Genomic DNA, 19,266 nt, shown 5'->3' on the forward strand with positions numbered 1-19,266 from the left:
GAAAGTTTGGCAATGCCTTATTTTTGTTCTCACATGAGATTGTCGGCAGCTTACTCGTCTCTCACCATTGACAACACATGAAGTTTCAGCTCAGCTGAGTAAGGGTGCTTTCACATTGCGTTTAGCTACCTGTTCATTGGCCCCTCTCAGGGCTTACGTCCGAACCCCCTGCAAAACGGGGCCATAGACTACAATTGTGCCAACAGAGCGATGCCGTGCATCATTTTTGAGCTTATGTGCCTACTGGAGGCAGACACTCAGATGCAGTCTACTACCTATGAGTGAGCGCCTCCTGTAGGTGTACACGTCCGAAAATGAAGCACGGCAGAGGACGCGTTCGCTCTGTCAATACCATTCTAGTCTATGGCACCATCGGCACATACGTCCGAATCCTGTTTTGCAGGGGGTTTGGATGTATGCCCCGACGTGCGCCACTCTACGGGTGCCTAAGTGCAATATGAAAACACCCTAAGCAGAAATGGCGGTTGAGCTGAACGAGCTCTAAGTTGTCTATAGATAGAGAAGGTTGTACCTGTCATTTCAAGTGACAAGTAAAATTGAGTTTTTCTGTGTACATGAGGAATAACGCTATTTCTGGCCATTTTTTGAGTATCCTACAGTTTTCATCAGTATTCCCTGAACAAGCTCTATATCTTATTTTCAGTTGTCTCTGAACAAGTAGGCAGAGACTAGCTGTTATCATGTCTCACATTCTTAATATCAAAAGGCATAAAAGATTCCTATTCTCCTGTCTTTATGTAGCTCCTGTTCATAAGAGCAGCGCTTATAGAATATTAAATAATGTTGAGAAGTGTAGCTGTGAATTCAGTGCCAGGGTGAGTTAAAATTCTTACTAGAAAGCAGCAGCATGATCTATTTCTCTCTGCTGCCTCTGTCACTCTGTGGAGGTTTCACCAATTTAAGATACACTAGGTAACTGCTCTCCTCCAAATTAAAGATGTCTGAGTGCTTGCAAAGAAGCTATTTAACCAAATCTGCTAATCTGGTTGAAAAACTTCAATCAGAGACTGAACCACGCAAATGGCATACTTTATTATGTAGACATGGGGTTAAATAGTATTCTCCTTCTAGGTGGGATTAGTAAAATGTATTGCTTTTTTCTGATAACTTGGCACACTGCAATTCGTTCATCCATGTATCCTTTCACCTTAGTAACGCCTTAGGAATTCTGATGGGAGAGGTGAGTTCGTCTCTCAGCACCATCTTTGCCAACTCGACATGAATCTCTCTGTTATCAGCCTTGCACATGCATACGTCATTCTCAGGAAATCACTTCTATAATAAGAATAGGTACTGTTAATTATATATTTATTAACATAATCCATGTGCATATACACATTTACATACACATAGATTATTCCATCGTCAGTATATTGATTCACACTGATTAGGTAATCTATTAAAAGAAACTAATTGATTTTCTATTATATATATATTTTACCTTGACAACTCTACTCCTGCCTTTTTCACCCTACCACTTGGTTTGCAATATGCAGCTGTAATCTGAACCCTAAGTAAAACTGGCAGATGGCTTTTGTCTTGGGCAAGATGATTTTTAGCAGTTTTTCCAAGTAAATGATGAGTTCTAGAGCCAGTGGTGAAGAGACAAAAATTGCTCATTCATTGAATAAAAAAGCATAATTCTCTGATAAGTTTCTTATCAATTGTACTATTGATTTATGCAAAGTTTGTTGAAGCGATAATGACAGTTTAATAGTTATCTTAATTGCCCTTTAAGATCCAGTCAATACAGCAATTTACTGGAGAACGCTGAGAGTTACATATATGAATGAGTAAGAATGAAGGTGATTGAATTCTGTGGAGCAGAGAGAAGATGTTGGCAAAAAGAATGGGGGAGAAAGGGTATAACAGCATGTCATTATTGTGAACAAATAAGGAAGAAATAAAGAACCTACAGTGCTGCTCACCATTATTGGCACCCCTTAATTTTTTCATAGACTCTACAATATCTTCAGAAATAAATGGAAATGTACCAAAGTTATATCCTCAGGATTTTTGAATTAGTGGTCCAAAGCAATACAACAGTAAAACATTGTTTTTGAACTTCCATTTTGCAATTTCAGAGAAAAAACTGAATAAACAGCATGTGCAGCAATAATGGCACCCCTAATTAATACTTGGTTGCACACCCTTTGGCATTGCTGACAGCCTCAAAATATTTTTATAGCCATCTATAAGCTTCTTGCACTTCTCAGCTGGAATTTTCTCCCACTCTTCCTTTGCAGTTTGTTCAAGCTCTTGAATGTTTGCAGGGTTCTTTTTCCCAATGGCAGATTTCAGCTCACCCCAAAGATTTTTAATAGGATTGAGGTCGGGACTCATTGCTGGCCATTTTAAATCAGTTTATTTTTTCTTTTCCAACCATTCCTGTGTACTTTTGGATGTGTGCTTAGGGTCATTGTCTTGCTGGAGGACCCATGATCTTACTTCAAATCAAGTTTTCTTATACTGGGTAGGAAATTTCGCTTTAAAATCTCTTGATAATTCTCTGATTTCATGATTCCTGTGATACGGGTCAAGGCCTCCAGTACCAGACGCAGCAAAGCAACCCGACAGCATTATGGATCCTCCACCGTGCTTAACTGTTGGTAAGGTGTTCTTTTCATTATAAGCTTCATTGCACCATCTGTAAACAAACTGTTGCTTTGCATTGCCAAAAAGCTCTATTTTTGTTTCATCTGTCCTCAGAACATTTTCCCAGAAGGATTGTGGTTTGTCAAGGTACTCTTTGGCAAAGATCAGTCGTTCCTTTTTATTTCTTTTCTTCAGCAATGGTTTCTTTCTTGGCCTTTACCCATAAAGCTCTGCTTGGTTTAGTGTGCGGCGTATGGTACTTGTTGAAACCATGACCCCAGACTGTTCCAGGTTGGCCTTCAATCTTTGGATGTTTGACTTGGTGTTTTTTCCACCATTCGCACCAATCTTCGAAGACCTCTCTTGTCAATTTTCCTCTTTCCCCCATGTCCAGGGAGGTTCTTGACTGTTCCAAGCTTGGCAAACTTCTTAATAACATTGCACTGTTGAAACTGGGATACCAAGGTCTTTGGAGATGGCCTTATACCCTTTGGAAGTCTTGTGTTTGCTAATAATACCAGTTCTGAAGTCCTCAGACAGCTCCTTTGTCTTCACCATTGTGACAAAGGAACAGGGCCTGCCATGTGGCTTTTTAAAACAGCGTAGTCATCATTCATTGGCTAATTCTTGTCACATGGGCACCGACAATCACAGGAGAATCTCTTTTGTAATTTATCACAGGCGAGTCAAAATGTGTTTCCATTCTAAATAATGTAAAGGGTCCCAATACCAGTGACACAGCAAGCTTTAGGTTTTTCTATTTTTCCCTCCAATTGTTTTTTGTTTTATATTATTATTTATTATTTGCTCTTTTGTATTTAACACAAGTGCTCTATACAAAAAAACTATTTCACTTGATTCATTTTTTTTCAGGAGATATTCATGGGTGCCAATAACGATGAGCAGAACTATATATAATTATTATGCAAATTTATGTGAGTGAAAGATCTTGGGGGAAAAACTGGTGACTAAGGGATCCATGTTGAATGAAATTTCAGTAAATAATTATTCCTGATGACAAAAGTCTTCTCATAAAACAAATAAAGGGACATTTTATTCATTAAATCAGACATAAGAGGCGTGTTGGGTGATTTCCATTTTGAGCTACCAATGTTTTATCTAATAATAAGGCATGACAAATCATATCTATACATAGTTTGGAAACTCTCTGTTTAATCTGTCAGTAGGATCAACCCTCCTAAGCCCTGTATATAGGCACGTAGGTCATAGGAAGCAGAATAAAATGATACTTTGATATCTGCGATCCAATATTTATTTCAAAATTCTCCAGTTATTTCTTAATATGTAAATGAGCTGTTAAGAGTTATGGGCCAGACACAGATCTCCCTGAGAATCTGCCTCCAGAACTTATTTTCAATGAAGGGGGGTGATAACAATCTGAAACATGTAATGACTGACAGTCTGCTCTCCTGATCTAGGTTTTCCCCTTTCATTCAAAATAAGCTCTGGTGGGAGATTCTCAGGGAGATCTGAGTCCGACCCATAGATCTTAAGAGCTAATGAACATATTTAGAAAAATGTAGACCACTCTGTAATATGACATCGTATTGCAGCGAACAAGGTATCATTTTATTCAACTTTCTTTGACCTTCATGTCCATATAGACTGCTTAGGAGGGTTGATCCCACTACAAAATTCCCCCTTAGATGGAATCTGTCAGCAAATTTTTGCTATGTAATCTGAGAGCAGCATGGTGCAGGGGCAGAGAACCTGATTCCAGATATGTATCCCTTACTGGACTGCTTGGTGCTGTTGTGATACAATCCCTGTTTTCTCTGTTGCAGATGTAGTAGTGCTTGGAATACTGAGCTGTGTTTAACTCCGCCCACATCCCTGATTGGCAGCTTCCTGTGTACAGTGTGAGCAAGCTGCCAATCAGTGGTGGGGTTACACAAATTAGCCTGACTGCTGTGCATGTGAGACCTAGTCCTGCAGTGATTGTTTTGAAACTAGCACACAGCTTGATGAGTGACACATCGCTGGAATCAGGGTCTCTTTCCCTGTATTATGCTGCTCTCAGATTAAATGTTGAAAACCTGCTGCAGAATCTATTTAAAAGACAAAGAGCTGTTGGAAATGAAAGATCATAACTGGTATGTGAGAACATAGAAATCAATACACAACTTCTTCTTAATGTAAGGACATTGCCAAAATATGTAATAGTCTTCCAGTCTCTCCATCAATTTCCCCATCAGTGTTTTGATTGGGTGTCGAAAAATTCTACTCTGTAAGGGGTGAAAACTGAAAGCTACTTCTGTCTATAAGAAATGACTGCTGATTTTCTGAAGTGAAAAAAAAAATAATAATGTTCAGGAACCTCTGTGGAAGTTATAAATTATTTACTTGGTTGTTGATTAACACTCAACCCGCACTTTATGTACCCGCAGGAGCCAGCATCTTCATGGTCATTAGACAAACTGTTTTAACAGAACCCTATTTCCATTAACATCTCAGTCTGAGAATTAATTCTGTGATCTATTCTCTTTATGGTTGGTTTATTAACCTCGACACCTTTATGAAGAGTTACATTATGTAATAATCTCTTGACTTTTATACCTCTCATAATCTTTAATAAAGTTATATCCAAACCCAAGGTCAACGCGGTAGAGTGCGATTACTGGTACGAAGTGTTCAAGTGTGACACAGACTACATTACATACCGTAGGGGGTCACACTGTCATTTTTGTTTTGTTACAATTTCTACATTATCGCTCTTTTCTAAGAAGCTAATTTGAAGGTGACTTTTGCTGAAATAGCTGATACAGCATGTCAAAAGAAGTCAATATCTTTGTAAGCAAATACAAATTAATGACAAAACACTGGATGCCGCTCATAATTTCTCATTTATTATCAGTAGACCAATTTTTCATTTTTGATTTCCACCAAGGATTCGTTTACCCTGGCCGATCGCAGCCATTCAACAACCAGAGGATGATCATAACGTGATCGTTCTGTGCACATAAAATATTGTTATTCTGTACAGAGCAGGTCCTGTTTACACTGGATGATGGGCTGCCGAGAACTATGATTTTAAGCAAGCTCAAAAATAATTTCCCCTGGTGAACCGGTTTGAAAGGCCAATTTTTAAGAAACAAGCATCCCGATATTTCACCTGAAAATGAAAGCTAAGATGGGAAATTTTGTCATTCTCAAAAAAGTCACAAATGATGGCACATGCCCAATCTGCTTAATAGTTTGTGGCTTTTTTTCTGTTTTCTGTGCTTACGTCACTATTTCAAAATGTAGTCAGAGCTTAGTGGAAGGTTTATGGCCACCAATTTAAAGGAGTTGTCCACTACTTTCACATTGATCTCCTATGTAAGCAATGTCCCACACCCGGCACCCCCGCCGATCAGCTGTCATCGGTGCCAGCGGCAGCGGCCGCCGGCCGGAAGTCCTTGCCTGCAGTGCTTGGCCGTCCATCTGTAGTGACCTCAGTGGGGTACTACACATCCCCCTCCCATTGAATTGAATAGGAGGCGGATGTGTAGTAACAAGCGGTGGCCACTACAACTTGACAGCCAAGCACCGCAGGTAAGGACTTCCGGACGGCGGCTGCTGCCGCCGGCTCCGATGACAGCTGATCGGCCGGGGTGCCGGGTGCGGGACCCCGACCGATCAGACATTGAAAGTAGTGGACAACTCTTTTAATATAATTTAGCCAGCTGGAGTAGATAAGATTTTCCTGGCACAAATACTACCAGAGACATGCCTAATTTATTTAGGCTCACTCCTCTTAATAAACTCTAACTCCAACCTTTTTTATATTAACTATAACATGCCGGTGATAATAAATTCCTCCCCTAAATGTTCTAGAAGTTACTTAAAAACCAGTTTCAAATAAGGCAAGATAGAATTGGACATTGTTCCTCCTATACTCGTGTCATGCAGTAAGAACGATAGTGTATTTGATGTGAATTTAGTACATATATACTTATATGGCCTGTGTTAATCTGAAGGTCCATAAGAGTCTCCTGCTTTACCTGGGCTTTTATATTTTTGTATAGAGTCACTACCAAATGATGTTCTTTAAACGGCTCCTGTGAGTTTTACAGCTTCACCTGTGACAATGGCTTCTGCTGAGCTCTAGCACAGTCTTTTTACACCCCTCGGCCCACTTTTATTTCTTAGTTTGATGATCTTTCAACATGTCCTTACGTAAAGCCATGTTTAACCACTTAAGAACTTGTTAAGAAACTGTATTTTTACGGCAGGCTGTCCTGGAACTTAAATCCCACTGCATTATATATACACTGTGTAGGTTTCGCGTGTGAACAGGCATCAGAACATTCCGTACCTGACTGTCGGAGACAACCAAGCACCCAAGACAAAAAACAAAAGTGCTTTTTATCGTTTCTGCATCTGACTTCTCTAATTTTAACAATGCTCGATCAGTGCAGTGTATACATTGGCGCTCCTCTTTTGTGCCCGCTGGTCATGGGATTCACCCACCAGAGTCGTAGCTGTCACGAAAAAAAATAAACTGCTAAAAACTGCTTGTTTCTTTTCTTACTATCAATTTTAGCAGGATCCAGGCTATGTGCACCTGCCACTAATTTCGCGGGTACAGCACTAGAACCCACAAGATCAGCATGCAATGTATATCTGCTAAAGAAAGTGATTCCATAATTTTTGCCAGGGCATTTTTTCCCATACCCTTAGTTTAGTGGTCAATTTTTATACAAGAAGAAAAGGGGAGTCCTGTGTAATGATTGAACAGAAAGATCCAGAAAGGCTACAGCTCCTGCATGATGGACTAAAGTAAAGACCACTATATTCATTAGTTATGATGACTAGCTCTCCCCCTTCCCCTATACACAGGAACTCGCATCTTGGCTGAGCGTTCTTGTCTTTTACGAAAGAGTCGCTGTCAGACTCTACTGGCTGCAGCTTATCTCCTGGTAGAACAAAAGGTTCAGCTGTTTTAATTCCATCAGACCAGATCATTCTCTCCCCCAACATTACAGGAGGGGCTTCACACACTGGATTGTCAGTGGCTTTGGCCCAATTTAGCCTAATTTATATAGAGACCTTTAAACTGGTTAACCAAATAGTAGTTATTTATTGGTTACAATTATGTAGTCAATAAATGCTTACTAGTTTGGTACATAAAGGCTTTTTCAGGTGCATCTGCTCTGAATCACGCCTGAAAAAGCACCCAGAAAATACAAAAAAATTGAACATATGCATGTCTATATCAAAATGACTTCCTGCTCATATGTTTAATCTTATGATCATCTTTAATCCTCTGATCATCTTAAAGCGATCGTCGATTGCTTTAAGATTTCAAAAGAAGCCAAGCAGTTAAAAGAAGTCCCAAAAAGACAGATGGAGGAGACTTGGCTTCTTTTGTAACATTTTAAAAGTGCAGCAAGAAAAACGCTGGCTTTTCCTGAAGTGTCTTCTGTTTTAAAAACTCTGCGAGTTCACCTTCCTGAAAAAGACCTGCACATATCCTAATAAGTCACAGGTGTATAAATTGTGCTGTTTAACCTCATCCTTGAAGGGAAATGGTAAAATACTCCTTGGTCAAAACAATAGACAGTGCTCAGCAGAAGCTCGTAGGTGATTAACCATGAGTTATAACGTGTAATAATACAAGAAAAACCCAAATCAATCCAGAATTAATTTTAGAAGCAGAGAGAAGGCTGTCCTGCCATGTACTACAGTAACCTAACTGTAGAAATAAATGGAGCACTCCATGACCTGGTGATTGTGACCCCTCACAGGAACATTTTTTAAAATATCCTTTGTCACATACTTAAATAATAACCAATGAATGTAAAATAGATATCAGTAGCAGAAAAGAATACAGGAATCACCCGTACTTTGTATTTCCATGGTTGATAAGGCTCATAAGACAAGAAAAGCTGCCAGTTACTATCACTTGACTGGATAAGTCAATGGTAAGGCATCAGCCTCTGAAACTACAGTGTCGGAGTTCAAATCCCAATAGGAATATATATATTTTTTTATTATGCCTATTTAGCACACAAACTACAGGGGTGTTTTACTTTTAATATCTGACATTCTGATTGTCTGGCTGCAAACTCCCAATTTACTTTGGCTATGTAATTATTATTATATATCACTACCTACATAATCAAATAATGAACCTATAGTTTAATGATAAGGCATCTGTGTCACACACAGTTTTGGTTACCATTGAGCTATCCAGTCAAGTGATAGAAACTGGCAGCTTTTCTTGTCTTATGAGATCAATCATGGAAATACTCAGTGTGACTAAAAGTCATTGAGATTCTGATGTTTGAAGAAAGTCACACATCAGACTCACACATCAAAATCAAACATCATTTGAATTTGGCTTGCTTGCAGTCTGTGCATAAGTCCCAATGAGTTTCAAACAGATTTACACTGAAAATCATATAACCAAATAGAACTCCTAGGTTTCTTCAACTGAGTTTATAGCTCAGTGGTTAGTGCACTGGCTTCTGGACACAGAATTTTGGGTTCAAGTCCCATCAGCGAACAGTGACTTTTTTATTATTATTATTATTACAGTTGTAAAAGTCACTTGTCTGGATCACTTGTCAGACAGGGTATTTAGCCTCAAACTGACATCATTCTGATGTTTGATTTTGATATCTGATCATCTCCTAAAATGGACACTGTACGCCCGGGTTATGAACAAGATTGGGTCTGTAGATTTGTTGTGAAGTTAAAATTGTATGTACCGTATTTTTCGGACTATAAGACGCACCTAGGTTTTAGAGGAGGAAAATAGAAAAAAAAAATGTAAGCAAAAAATGTGGTCATAATGCCCTGTTAAGGGGGAGGGGGTCTGCTGCTGACACTGTTATAGGGGTCATGTCCCCCAATTCTGTTAATATCCCCCATCCTGGTATACATGGCCCCCTCCTTCCTGTTATACGTGGCCCTCATCCCCATCCTGATATGCATGGCACCCCAATCCACCATCCTGGTATGCATGGAACCCCAATCCCCCATCCTGGTATGCATGGCCCCCTCATCCCTCTTCCTGGTATGTATGGCACCCTTCATCCTGTTATGTATGGCACCTTCATCCCTCTTCCTGGTATGTATGGTACCTTCATTCCTCTTCCTGGTATGTATGGCACTCTTCATCCCTGTATGTATGGTCCCCCTCATCCTGGTATGTATGGCCCCCTTCATCCCTGTATGTATAGCCCCCCTAATCCTTCATCCCTGTATGTATGGCCCCCCTCATCCCAGAATTCATAGCTCCCCTCATCCTTGAATGCATGGCCCCCATCGTCCCTGTATGTATGGCCCTCCTCATCCAGGTATGCTTGGCACCCCCTGATTCCCGTCGCGCTGCACAGAAAAAAAATAAACTTTCATACTCGCCTCCTCTCTCCTCCAGCGCTGTGTCCAGCTCTGTGCCGGAATAGTCACTGCTCCCCACACCTGGACTGCGTGCATGGGGAGCAGTGACCATTCATTCTCCCTAATAGCGCGCACACTTTAGCTGCAGCGCGGCTCCTGCTGCACTCGGCTGTCAGTGTGCCGCTATTAAAGGCCATGAATATTCACCACTCCCTGGGAATTTTACAAAGGTCCATATTCTCTAAAATATGGATTTTTTTGTGATTCGTTCTCTCCATGCGGAGAAACATAAAGGGCCAGCAAATTGTTTAAAAATAACCACCAAATGTCTCATCGCTCACTTCTCCGAGTGCCCCATGGTCCGCTATCTAATACTCTTCTTTCCACTGTTAGGCACCGCGTTGCTGACCTTTTTCACTAGTTCCGCCCTATGTCCAAGCCTCAGAGGCCACTGTGCATAGTAAGGTCGCTACACACATCATGGCCAACATTGCGACCTTACAACCACAGCGGCCTCCAGGGCCTGGATACGGTCGGAAGTCCCGGTTATAGTGAGGAGGCCAGAGATGTGGTGAGCGATGGTGAAAGAAGAGAACCGGACGACAGGTAGCAAGAAGACCTTAGAGGTAAGCGATGAGGTCAGTGTTATTTTTTTTTTGCATATTGCGCTTGTAAGTACAAGTCTTGTGTAAGTCGGATGCTCATAACTTGGGGACTGCATGTATTATAACAATATTTGTTTTTAAGTTGGATTTGCAAATGTACCATGTTTACGCTCATCTGGTGTGCTCAGATTGAGAGGGGTCTTTATTTTGTATTTTGTATGGCAACTACTAGCTGAAACATGTTGTATACATTTTTTTTAAAGAATCAGTCCTACAGTTATATATTCTTTACTTTTAACCCAATAGCTGGAACGTAACAGACAGGACAAATTACCTTTTTTGCCTGTGAGATTAGTTACTTGAGGCATTGTTTTATAACAACATTGTAGAAAAATTTATGACCTTGTATCCATCTTCAGACTGACCTGGTGATGTAATCAGGTCCATTTAATGTTCGATATGTGACCATACCTGTGATGTCCTTGACTATTCCACCGAGAATAGCAGTAATCATCAGTCTGTGCCTTGTGTATTAAGCACTTAGAATCTGCTCAAAATTTTCTCATTCTTCCTTTCACCCGTCATTCTTCCTTTCACCCATCATCCTCTCTTTCATCTGACCTTGTATTTCGATCATAACGTTTATTTATTTTTTTTCTATCCACTTTGCATCAACCAGAGATGATATGTTCTTTCTTAACAATTTACATTGATGCATTCAGGATTGACTTTTAGTGCCCTTTGTTTAAGGTAGTCTGTTGCCATAGCAGATTTCCTGAGCATAGATATATAGGATGGTTCATTACCAGAAAAAAAAATTCCTTTGGATGTTGGGCCTTTCCCAAAGATCAAGTAGCCAACCATTTATTGACCATCATAATAGTCATACGAATAAAGCGTTTCGGGTGTAGGAACCCTACTTCAGATCCTAATCAACATGTATAGATCCGAAAACCTGAAATGCTTTCTGTCTTGAGACACCTTTGTCAATAGATGCTTGGTCTTTGAGAAAGGTGCAGAATCCCAGGGATTTTTTTTCCCGTGTAATCCATCATCTTGTATTTCTTCTCATCCAGTCTGGAGACCTCTGTGACTGGTCTCCAGTCGCTACTTCTCCTCAAATCGACCTGTACAGATATACACTTTCAAGTTGAAAAAGAGGAGCACCTTTCATTAGGGACCCTGAAGGCTAGTTCATTTTTCTCAAACGATCTCACACAAGGAGATGATCTTTATTTTAGTTTTTCAAAGCTTGAACTCCTAGTTGGAGGTTTACTAGTGATGAGCGAGCGTGCTCGTCACTGCTTGATACTCGCCCGAGCATCACCCTGCTCGACATGCTCGGCGAGTATTTCTGGGGTTGACCGGTTGGTGGCACTGGTCCCCGCCCTGAATGTTTGGCACTCTTCAGAGAGCCAATGAACATGTAGGGATTGTCTGCTAAGCACTGTAATGCCGTAGCCATGTTGGTTGTGGCATTATGATTGGCTGGCCGCATAGTGTCATCAGGTCTATATAAGACCTGGTGACGCTAGGCTCGTCAGTCTATCCCAAAAACAGGCAGAGTAGGGACAGGTGCTGCTGTTTGAGGGACAGAATTGGTGGTGTAATAGTTACATATAGGTAGTGGTACTCCAGGAGTATGTGTGTGTGTATGTGTGTGTATATATATATATATATATATATATATATATATATATATATATATATAATATATATATATATATATATATAAAATCAATCCAGCTGCATATATTATTAATCCTGATAGCAGGAGGCAGGCAGACAGAGTTTGTGGCAGTGTATACAGTACAGAAGGGTCCATTGGACGTTCTGTCTGCTGCTGCTGTTACAGATATCCGTAGACATAGCCCCAGAAATCAGGGGCCTCGCTAATTTTTTTTTTATCTTAATCATTATTTGCTTAAAAAGCAATCCAGAGTACACCATTTTACTGCTCTATTTGCTTGTTAGCACTGCAGAATACAGCCAGATCTTTTCCATCATCAGACGTGATCCCATATTACAGCGATAAAAATCCAGAAATTTGTAATGAACGTGGAAAATATTATCCTTCATTTTCAGTTTGTAGTAGTGTGTCAGTGCAGCTATTCACACGTGGTCGCTGTGAATGATAGGAAGCTACAAGCCTGCTGTTTAAAACCGTTGGCGTCCGTCAGACGTATCACATATAGCTGCGGTACAAATCCAGCCATTTGTAGCGAGCATGGTAAATACTGGCTTCCATTTACAGTTTGTAGCAGTTTGTCAGTGTTGCTATTCACACGTGGTCGCTGTAAATAATAGGAAACTACAAGCCTGCTATTTAAAACCATTGGCATCCGTCAGACATATCACATATAAAAGCAGTAGAAATCCAGCCATTTGTAGCGAGCGTGGAAAATATTGTCTTCCATTTAAAATTGACAAGGCGCGTGTCAAGGGACGGGGAAGTGTACATGATGCTGATGGTGCATGATGCTGATGGTGCATGCAGAGGCCGAGGCCGTGGGCAAGCTGAAATTGTACCACAACAAACGCCCACATCTTGTCGCCTGACCTTCCTGTCCCAATTGCTAGGGGACCGCAGCACACCACTACTGAACCCAGAGAAGTGTCAAAAGGTTGTTGGTTGGATAGCAGATAATGCTTCTAGTCACTTTGCCTCTACCAGCACCAACACCCTGTCTTCCATCCTGTCTTCCACTCAGTCAAGTCTCAGAAGCTGTGAGTCTGGATCGCATATTCCTCACCCTGATCCTCCTTCCTCCCACCACGTTGAGTGCCCAGAGATGACTGATCCCACACTTGGACACTCCGAAGTGCTGTTCACTTTTCCATTTATTGATTTGGGTCTCTCTCCCGGCCAGCTTCAAGCGGGGAAGAAGAGAACAAGTGTTGCGATGCCCAAATATTTGAGCAGCCATGGTCACACGAAGGCGACGGTGAGAAAGTGCAATTACTGTTGCAAGAGGTGGATGATGACTATGAGACACAATTGCCAGATAGGAGGAGGTCTAGGGTGTGGAAGTGTAAGACGAGGTGGTGGACGATGAAGTCACTGACCCAACCTGGCAAGGTGACATGCAGAGCGAGGACAGCAGCACACAGGGGGAAGAAGTCGTAGCATCACAACAGGCAGGAACAAGCAGTGTGGTGGCCACAGACACAAGGCGGGCAACTGTTCACCGGAACACCAACACGACAGAAGTTGCCAATACAACTGTTAGGTCTTCCCGAGTCTGGTTCTTTTTTAAAGACTCTGCAGATAACCCCAATAAGGCCATTTGCAACACCTTCCTGGCCAGCATCAGCAGGGGTGGCTAAACGACCAGCCTGACCACCACCAGCATGATCAGGCACATGTCAGCAAAGCACCCGACTTAGTGGGCCGAACACCAGGGTCCAGAAACAGTGTTTGCGGGTGACACCACTGCTTCTTCCGCTGTTGTGCGTGCACGCCAATTCACTGTCCATGGCGTATGCGAAGATGCCTCCCGCCCTGCACCTGTCGTTGCACACTCTCAACTAGCACCATCAGCAACCATGTCCTTGTTCCAGCACAGCGTTCAGTTGTCCCTACCCCAGTCCTTGGAACATAAGCACAAATACGCAGCCAACCCCCCACAGACCACACTACTAAATTCACACATTTTGCGAATGCTTGCGCTCGAAATGTTGCCTTTTTGGCTTGTGGAGACGGAAGCTTTCCGCAACCAGATGGCGGCAGCCGCCCCTCGGTACTCGGTCCCCAGCCGCCACTATTTTTCGTGGTGTGCCGTCCCCGCATTACACAAGCACGTGTCCCAGAACATTAGCCGTGCCCTCAACAACGAAGTTACTGGGAAGGTCCACCTAACCACTTACACGTGGACAAGTGCTTGTGGGCAAGGACAGTACATCTCGCTGACTGCACACTGGGTTAATATAGTGGAAGCTGGGACCCAGCCGGACCTTGGGACGGAACACGTCCTCCCGACGCCGAGGATTGCAGGCCCTTGGTCAATCAGGGTTGCCCCCACATTCTACAGCTCTTGAACCTCCTCCTCTTCAGCCTCCATCTCCGAAATGCCCACATCAGTCAGAAGCTAGAAGCACTGCCTCGGCCAAGCGGCAACAGGCTGTACTGAACTAATATGCTTAGGTGACAAACCGCACACCGCTGAAGAGTTGTGGACAGCTCTGAAAGATCAGGCAAATCTGTGTCTGTCACCGCTGAACCTACAGCCAGGCATGGTCGTGTGTGACAATGGCCGGAACTTGGTGGCGGCTCTGAAGCGAGGTGGGCTCGCACACGTACCATGCCTGGCCCATATGCTTAACCTCGTGGTTCAGTGGTTTCTCAAAACATACCCAGATCTGCTGGATCTGCTTGTCAAAGTACACCGCGTGTGTGCCTATTTTAGAAAGTCAGCTCCAGCTTCCGCCGCCCTTGCCATGATTCAGCAGCGTTTGCAGTTTCCAGCTCATCGACTGGTGTGCGATGTCCCCACACGTTGGAACTCAAGCTTGCAGATGTTGGAAGGATTTGTGGGGGCAGTTGTTCAGTACCAGCTTCAAAACGTCCGTCGGTATTCAGGTCAGCCTCCGCACATAAGAGCTGAGGAGTGGGTATGGATGTCAGACATCTGTGCCATCCTCCAAAACTTTGAGGACTCCACCAAGATCTGTCTTCTGAAACAATCACTGCTCACAATTAGGAGGGGGCTTTGCCAGCTTAGCTTGATGAGATGGAGCAAGGAACTATCCAGGGTGATTCCACACAGCCCAGCCTCATCTCATCCCAACGTGGATTGTGTGACAATGAGGAGGAGGCTTAAAAACAGGAGCTAGTTTCCTGCGCTATAGACTGTAGTACCCGCACAACTGTCATATCGTCTGTTCAGCGTGGATGGCCTGAGGAGAGGGAGGATGAGGAGGAGAGCATGGCCAGTCGTCCTCTTGGTGAGGACAGAGAAGTCTTGCCTGTTTGCAGTCTGGCACACATGGCTGAGTTTGTTACGCTGCCTTTCCCGTGACCCTCGCGTTGTCCAAATTTTAGGTGACAGTCATTACTGGTTGGAGACACTTCAAGACCCACGCTACAAGGAGAACTTTCTGTCTCTTATTCCCACAGTGGACTGGTCTACTAAAATGGGGAGTACCAGAAGGCCCTTGTTGCAGAATTATTAAAAAAATTCCCATCTGAAAACGCTGGCAGCAGGACAACCAAGGAGTACAGGCGAGAGAGACACGAATACAATCCAGCAGAGGCAGGGGAACACTGTCAAGGTTCTGGGACAGTTTTCTCAGACCCTCCCATCGCACAGGTCCTGATCCTAATTTTACGAAGATGCTGAAGGAGTACCTTGCCGACTGTACCAACGTCCTCCGTGATTCCTCTGTCCCTTATAATTATTGGGTATCCAAGCTGGACACATGGCATGAACTGTCTCTCTACGCCTTGGAGGCCCTGGCCTGCCCTGCCCCTAGCGTTTTGTCAGAGCGGGTTTTTAGTGCCGCCGGCACTGTCAACTGAAAATGCTGACAGGCTGACTCTTATAAAAATGAACAAGGGCTGGATGGGGCCAGACTTCTCAACACCACCAAATTATAGCAGCGTAACATAAACTCAAATCCAGTGTCTTTTTTGGGAGGTCTATTCCCATGCACCTTTTCACACCTAGACATGGGTATACACTTCCTGATTTTGTCTATTTGCTGATGTCCTCCTCCTCATCCTCATCCTCCTCCACCATTTCACCACATCTACGTCTGTTCCAAGGGGCATTGGAGTGCGTCCAAATTTTTGGCAGCCCTTGCATTCACTGCATACGCAATAACTGTATAGCAGAACCGCTTCTTTCTTATGGGAACATTTTGTTACTGAGGCCCTCCTCTATGTCTCTTCAAAGTGGTATTTGGGTGCATCCAAATTTTTGGCAGCCCTTGCAGTCATTGCATGCGCAATAACCGTATAGGAGACCCACTCTTTAATAATGGGAACAACAAAGCATAGCCGGCTGATGGCTCTCCAACAATAGTGAGGGACAACTGTTGGTCCTTTAAGAATAGTAAGGGCCGCCTGATGGCCCTATAAAAATAGGCTTTGTCCCTCCTTTCAATGAAACGGGATGTGTCTGATCATTTCTCGCACACCACATGGGAAGATAAGGTAGTAAAATGTTAAAATTACATTTTACCGGGAAATGTATTTTTCACCGTTGAAAGCAATACAAATGTGCAAACACGCATCAAAAACGCTACGTGTGAGCATAGCCCAAGGTGTGGAGGAGCATTTTTGTTTTTAGTTATTTATATAATATATATATATATATATATATATATATATATATATATATGACCTTATATACAAGTCATTACCCTGGAAAGGATGTTCCTGAATGTTGTACTTTCACTTGTTCCATTTAGATTACTATTAGAACTTTTTGTTAAATTCCCCAATGTACATAGCTAGTCCCATTGATGTTTAAATGTTAAATGTATATTCTTGAAGGATCAAACAGCTGAAATTCTTAACAATCATGAGAATGGGGGGTCCAAAAGTCCTCTGTGGGAAAGGAGCAGACATGAGCATGTGCGGCCGCTGCTCGGTTCGCTGTGGGAAGGAGCAGTGGTCACAAATGCTCCATGCCTTTCTATTCAGTGAACTTCGTTCTCTGGATTATTGATGGTGATCTCTTCTCCCAGGCTCGAAGTGATCATAAATGTGTCATCTATTCAGTGAATAAAAGTGAATTGATGTTTATAAACTTATCAGTAGAACTGTTTAAATGTTAAGACAAGTACCCTTTTATATCGCAATTGCATTGAATTTCCCATGAGGATTTGATCATTCATGGTGCTGCATATCAGGAACTGTCCACCGCAGAACATTTTTTTGCATAAAGCCTCGAGCATGGTGTAAAATAAAAAAAAAAAAAGAACCATATTCGCCTTCTTGGTCACGGCTGCCAAGTTTACCCTCCGGTCTCTGTATATCCTGTATTGACCGTACAAACATGTGAGCTCTGCAGCCAATCACTTGCCATAGTGATGACATGTTGATGCGAGTCATTGGCAGTGCCTGTAACGTGCCCGCCTCCTGAAAAGGAAGCACAGAAACTGTTGGGGAAACTGTTGAGGAACTTGGGCATTACTAGAGGAGGAGCCGTGAAATTTGGGGAGGTGAGTGTGCTTTAGTCTGTCCTGTTTTCCAACTGTATGGGATAGCTTAATCTTCAAAGCCTTATTTTGTTTGAGTCTATAGGAGATACATGCTACTGTATGCCTATCTAGTGCCACCGGACAGAGATATACAGTTCATAGAGAAATTTTCCCAACAAATGCCTCCAGCGCCGTCTGCAAATATTGTGAAAAGACCTTTGATTTGTGGTGTCCAGAGTCTAAACCTGTTTTGGTTAATTTCCTGTTCTGCTTCCCTGTTCTTACATTCTTCATTCACATTTAAATATTAAATGATGTTTTCTCTTCATTTCTAGGAAAAACCCAGTTCACTTCCAAGAATTTAGTCACCCAGGAGACAGCGATTACTGTGACGTAGAGAACGGGAGCCAGGATGACAATGATGACAGGCCTGAGTGTCCCTATGGTACAGATTGTTACAGGTAAGAAGAAAACACTTGAGAAGTTAGCTATTGTATACAGGAAAGAATTCTTATTACTTGCTCAGTCGTATTCTGGTAGTGGAGAAAGGTATGATTGTACTGTCTGAGCAACCAGAACACCGGTGATACTTACAATGAAAGCTTGTTGTTCTTTGTGTCCTCCTTTTGTCTTATTTTCACCTCATTGCAGGGAAGTCAATGTCTCTAAGTCTTTATTTTATAATTACCAAGAGTTTAGCTTCTACTTTCCTAAGTGTGAAGTCACCTCTGGATATTCAGCCAGTTTTGAGCACGTCTCTTGTGAATAGATAATTTTTTACAGAAAATAAATCTGTCATAAATTAGACTACAGCTCCCAACCCTTGGAGGTTTCCACCAATCCCACAAATATTAAAGGGAATCTGTCAGTAGGATCAACCCTTCTAAGCTGTCTATGGGCATGCGGGTCATAGAAAGTTGAATAAAATGATACCTTGATATTTGCGATCTGTGGTCTTATTCCATAGACAGCCATGTTTTTTCTTAATAGATCTTATTTTAATTGTAAAAGGGCGTTACTAGTGTGAGACATGTAGATCAGGGAGCAGACTGTCAGTCATTACATGTCTCACATTGGTACCTCATCCTTTCATTTAAAATAAGCTCCGGGAAATCTTTGTCCTGCCCATAGATCTTAACAGTTCATTTACATATTTAAAAAAAATATTTAATTTTAGTATAGCAAGAGGGTGCATGCTTGACCTCCTCTTCATTTGAACCTGCTTGAAATCAAAACTTTTTGCTGCACTTGCTAAGCTTTGGGAAGTGCTTTGATATACCCAGAGCACTCCAGCCATGGATTGCGTAGATAAATATCTGGATGACATTATCTTTCAGAGACCATATAAACAGTTAGGAGGCTGTGGAGGATCAATCAAACACTATAGCAAAATAGTGGATTTGGAGCACAGGAAAACTGTGTTTCATCCATCTTAAAGATATATTATGGAAAATTTTACTTTGTAATATGCCAGTATATGTTATTCCCTCTGAGTTGTCCATGTCTACATAGCCATTTCTTATGTACTTGCTGCTATGATGTCTCCTAT

The 19,266-nt window shown here is 42.2% G+C and overlaps 1 protein-coding gene across 1 annotated transcript in view; it reads left to right on the plus strand.

Moving 5' to 3' along the window:
- APLF (aprataxin and PNKP like factor) overlaps window positions 1–19,266 on the plus strand; it is a 236,393-nt gene that overhangs the window by 169,856 nt on the left and 47,271 nt on the right. Inside the window, exon 8 of the mRNA XM_073672188.1 lies at window positions 18,053–18,178. Coding sequence (XP_073528289.1) covers window positions 18,053–18,178 — 126 coding nt within the window. The remainder of the gene's footprint in view (window positions 1–18,052; window positions 18,179–19,266) is intronic.

This window comes from Phyllobates terribilis, unplaced genomic scaffold (assembly GCF_046119375.1).
Source record: "Phyllobates terribilis strain yellow unplaced genomic scaffold, ASM4611937v1 Scaffold_3__8_contigs__length_932513732, whole genome shotgun sequence".
Classification (NCBI taxonomy): domain Eukaryota; kingdom Metazoa; phylum Chordata; class Amphibia; order Anura; family Dendrobatidae; genus Phyllobates; species Phyllobates terribilis.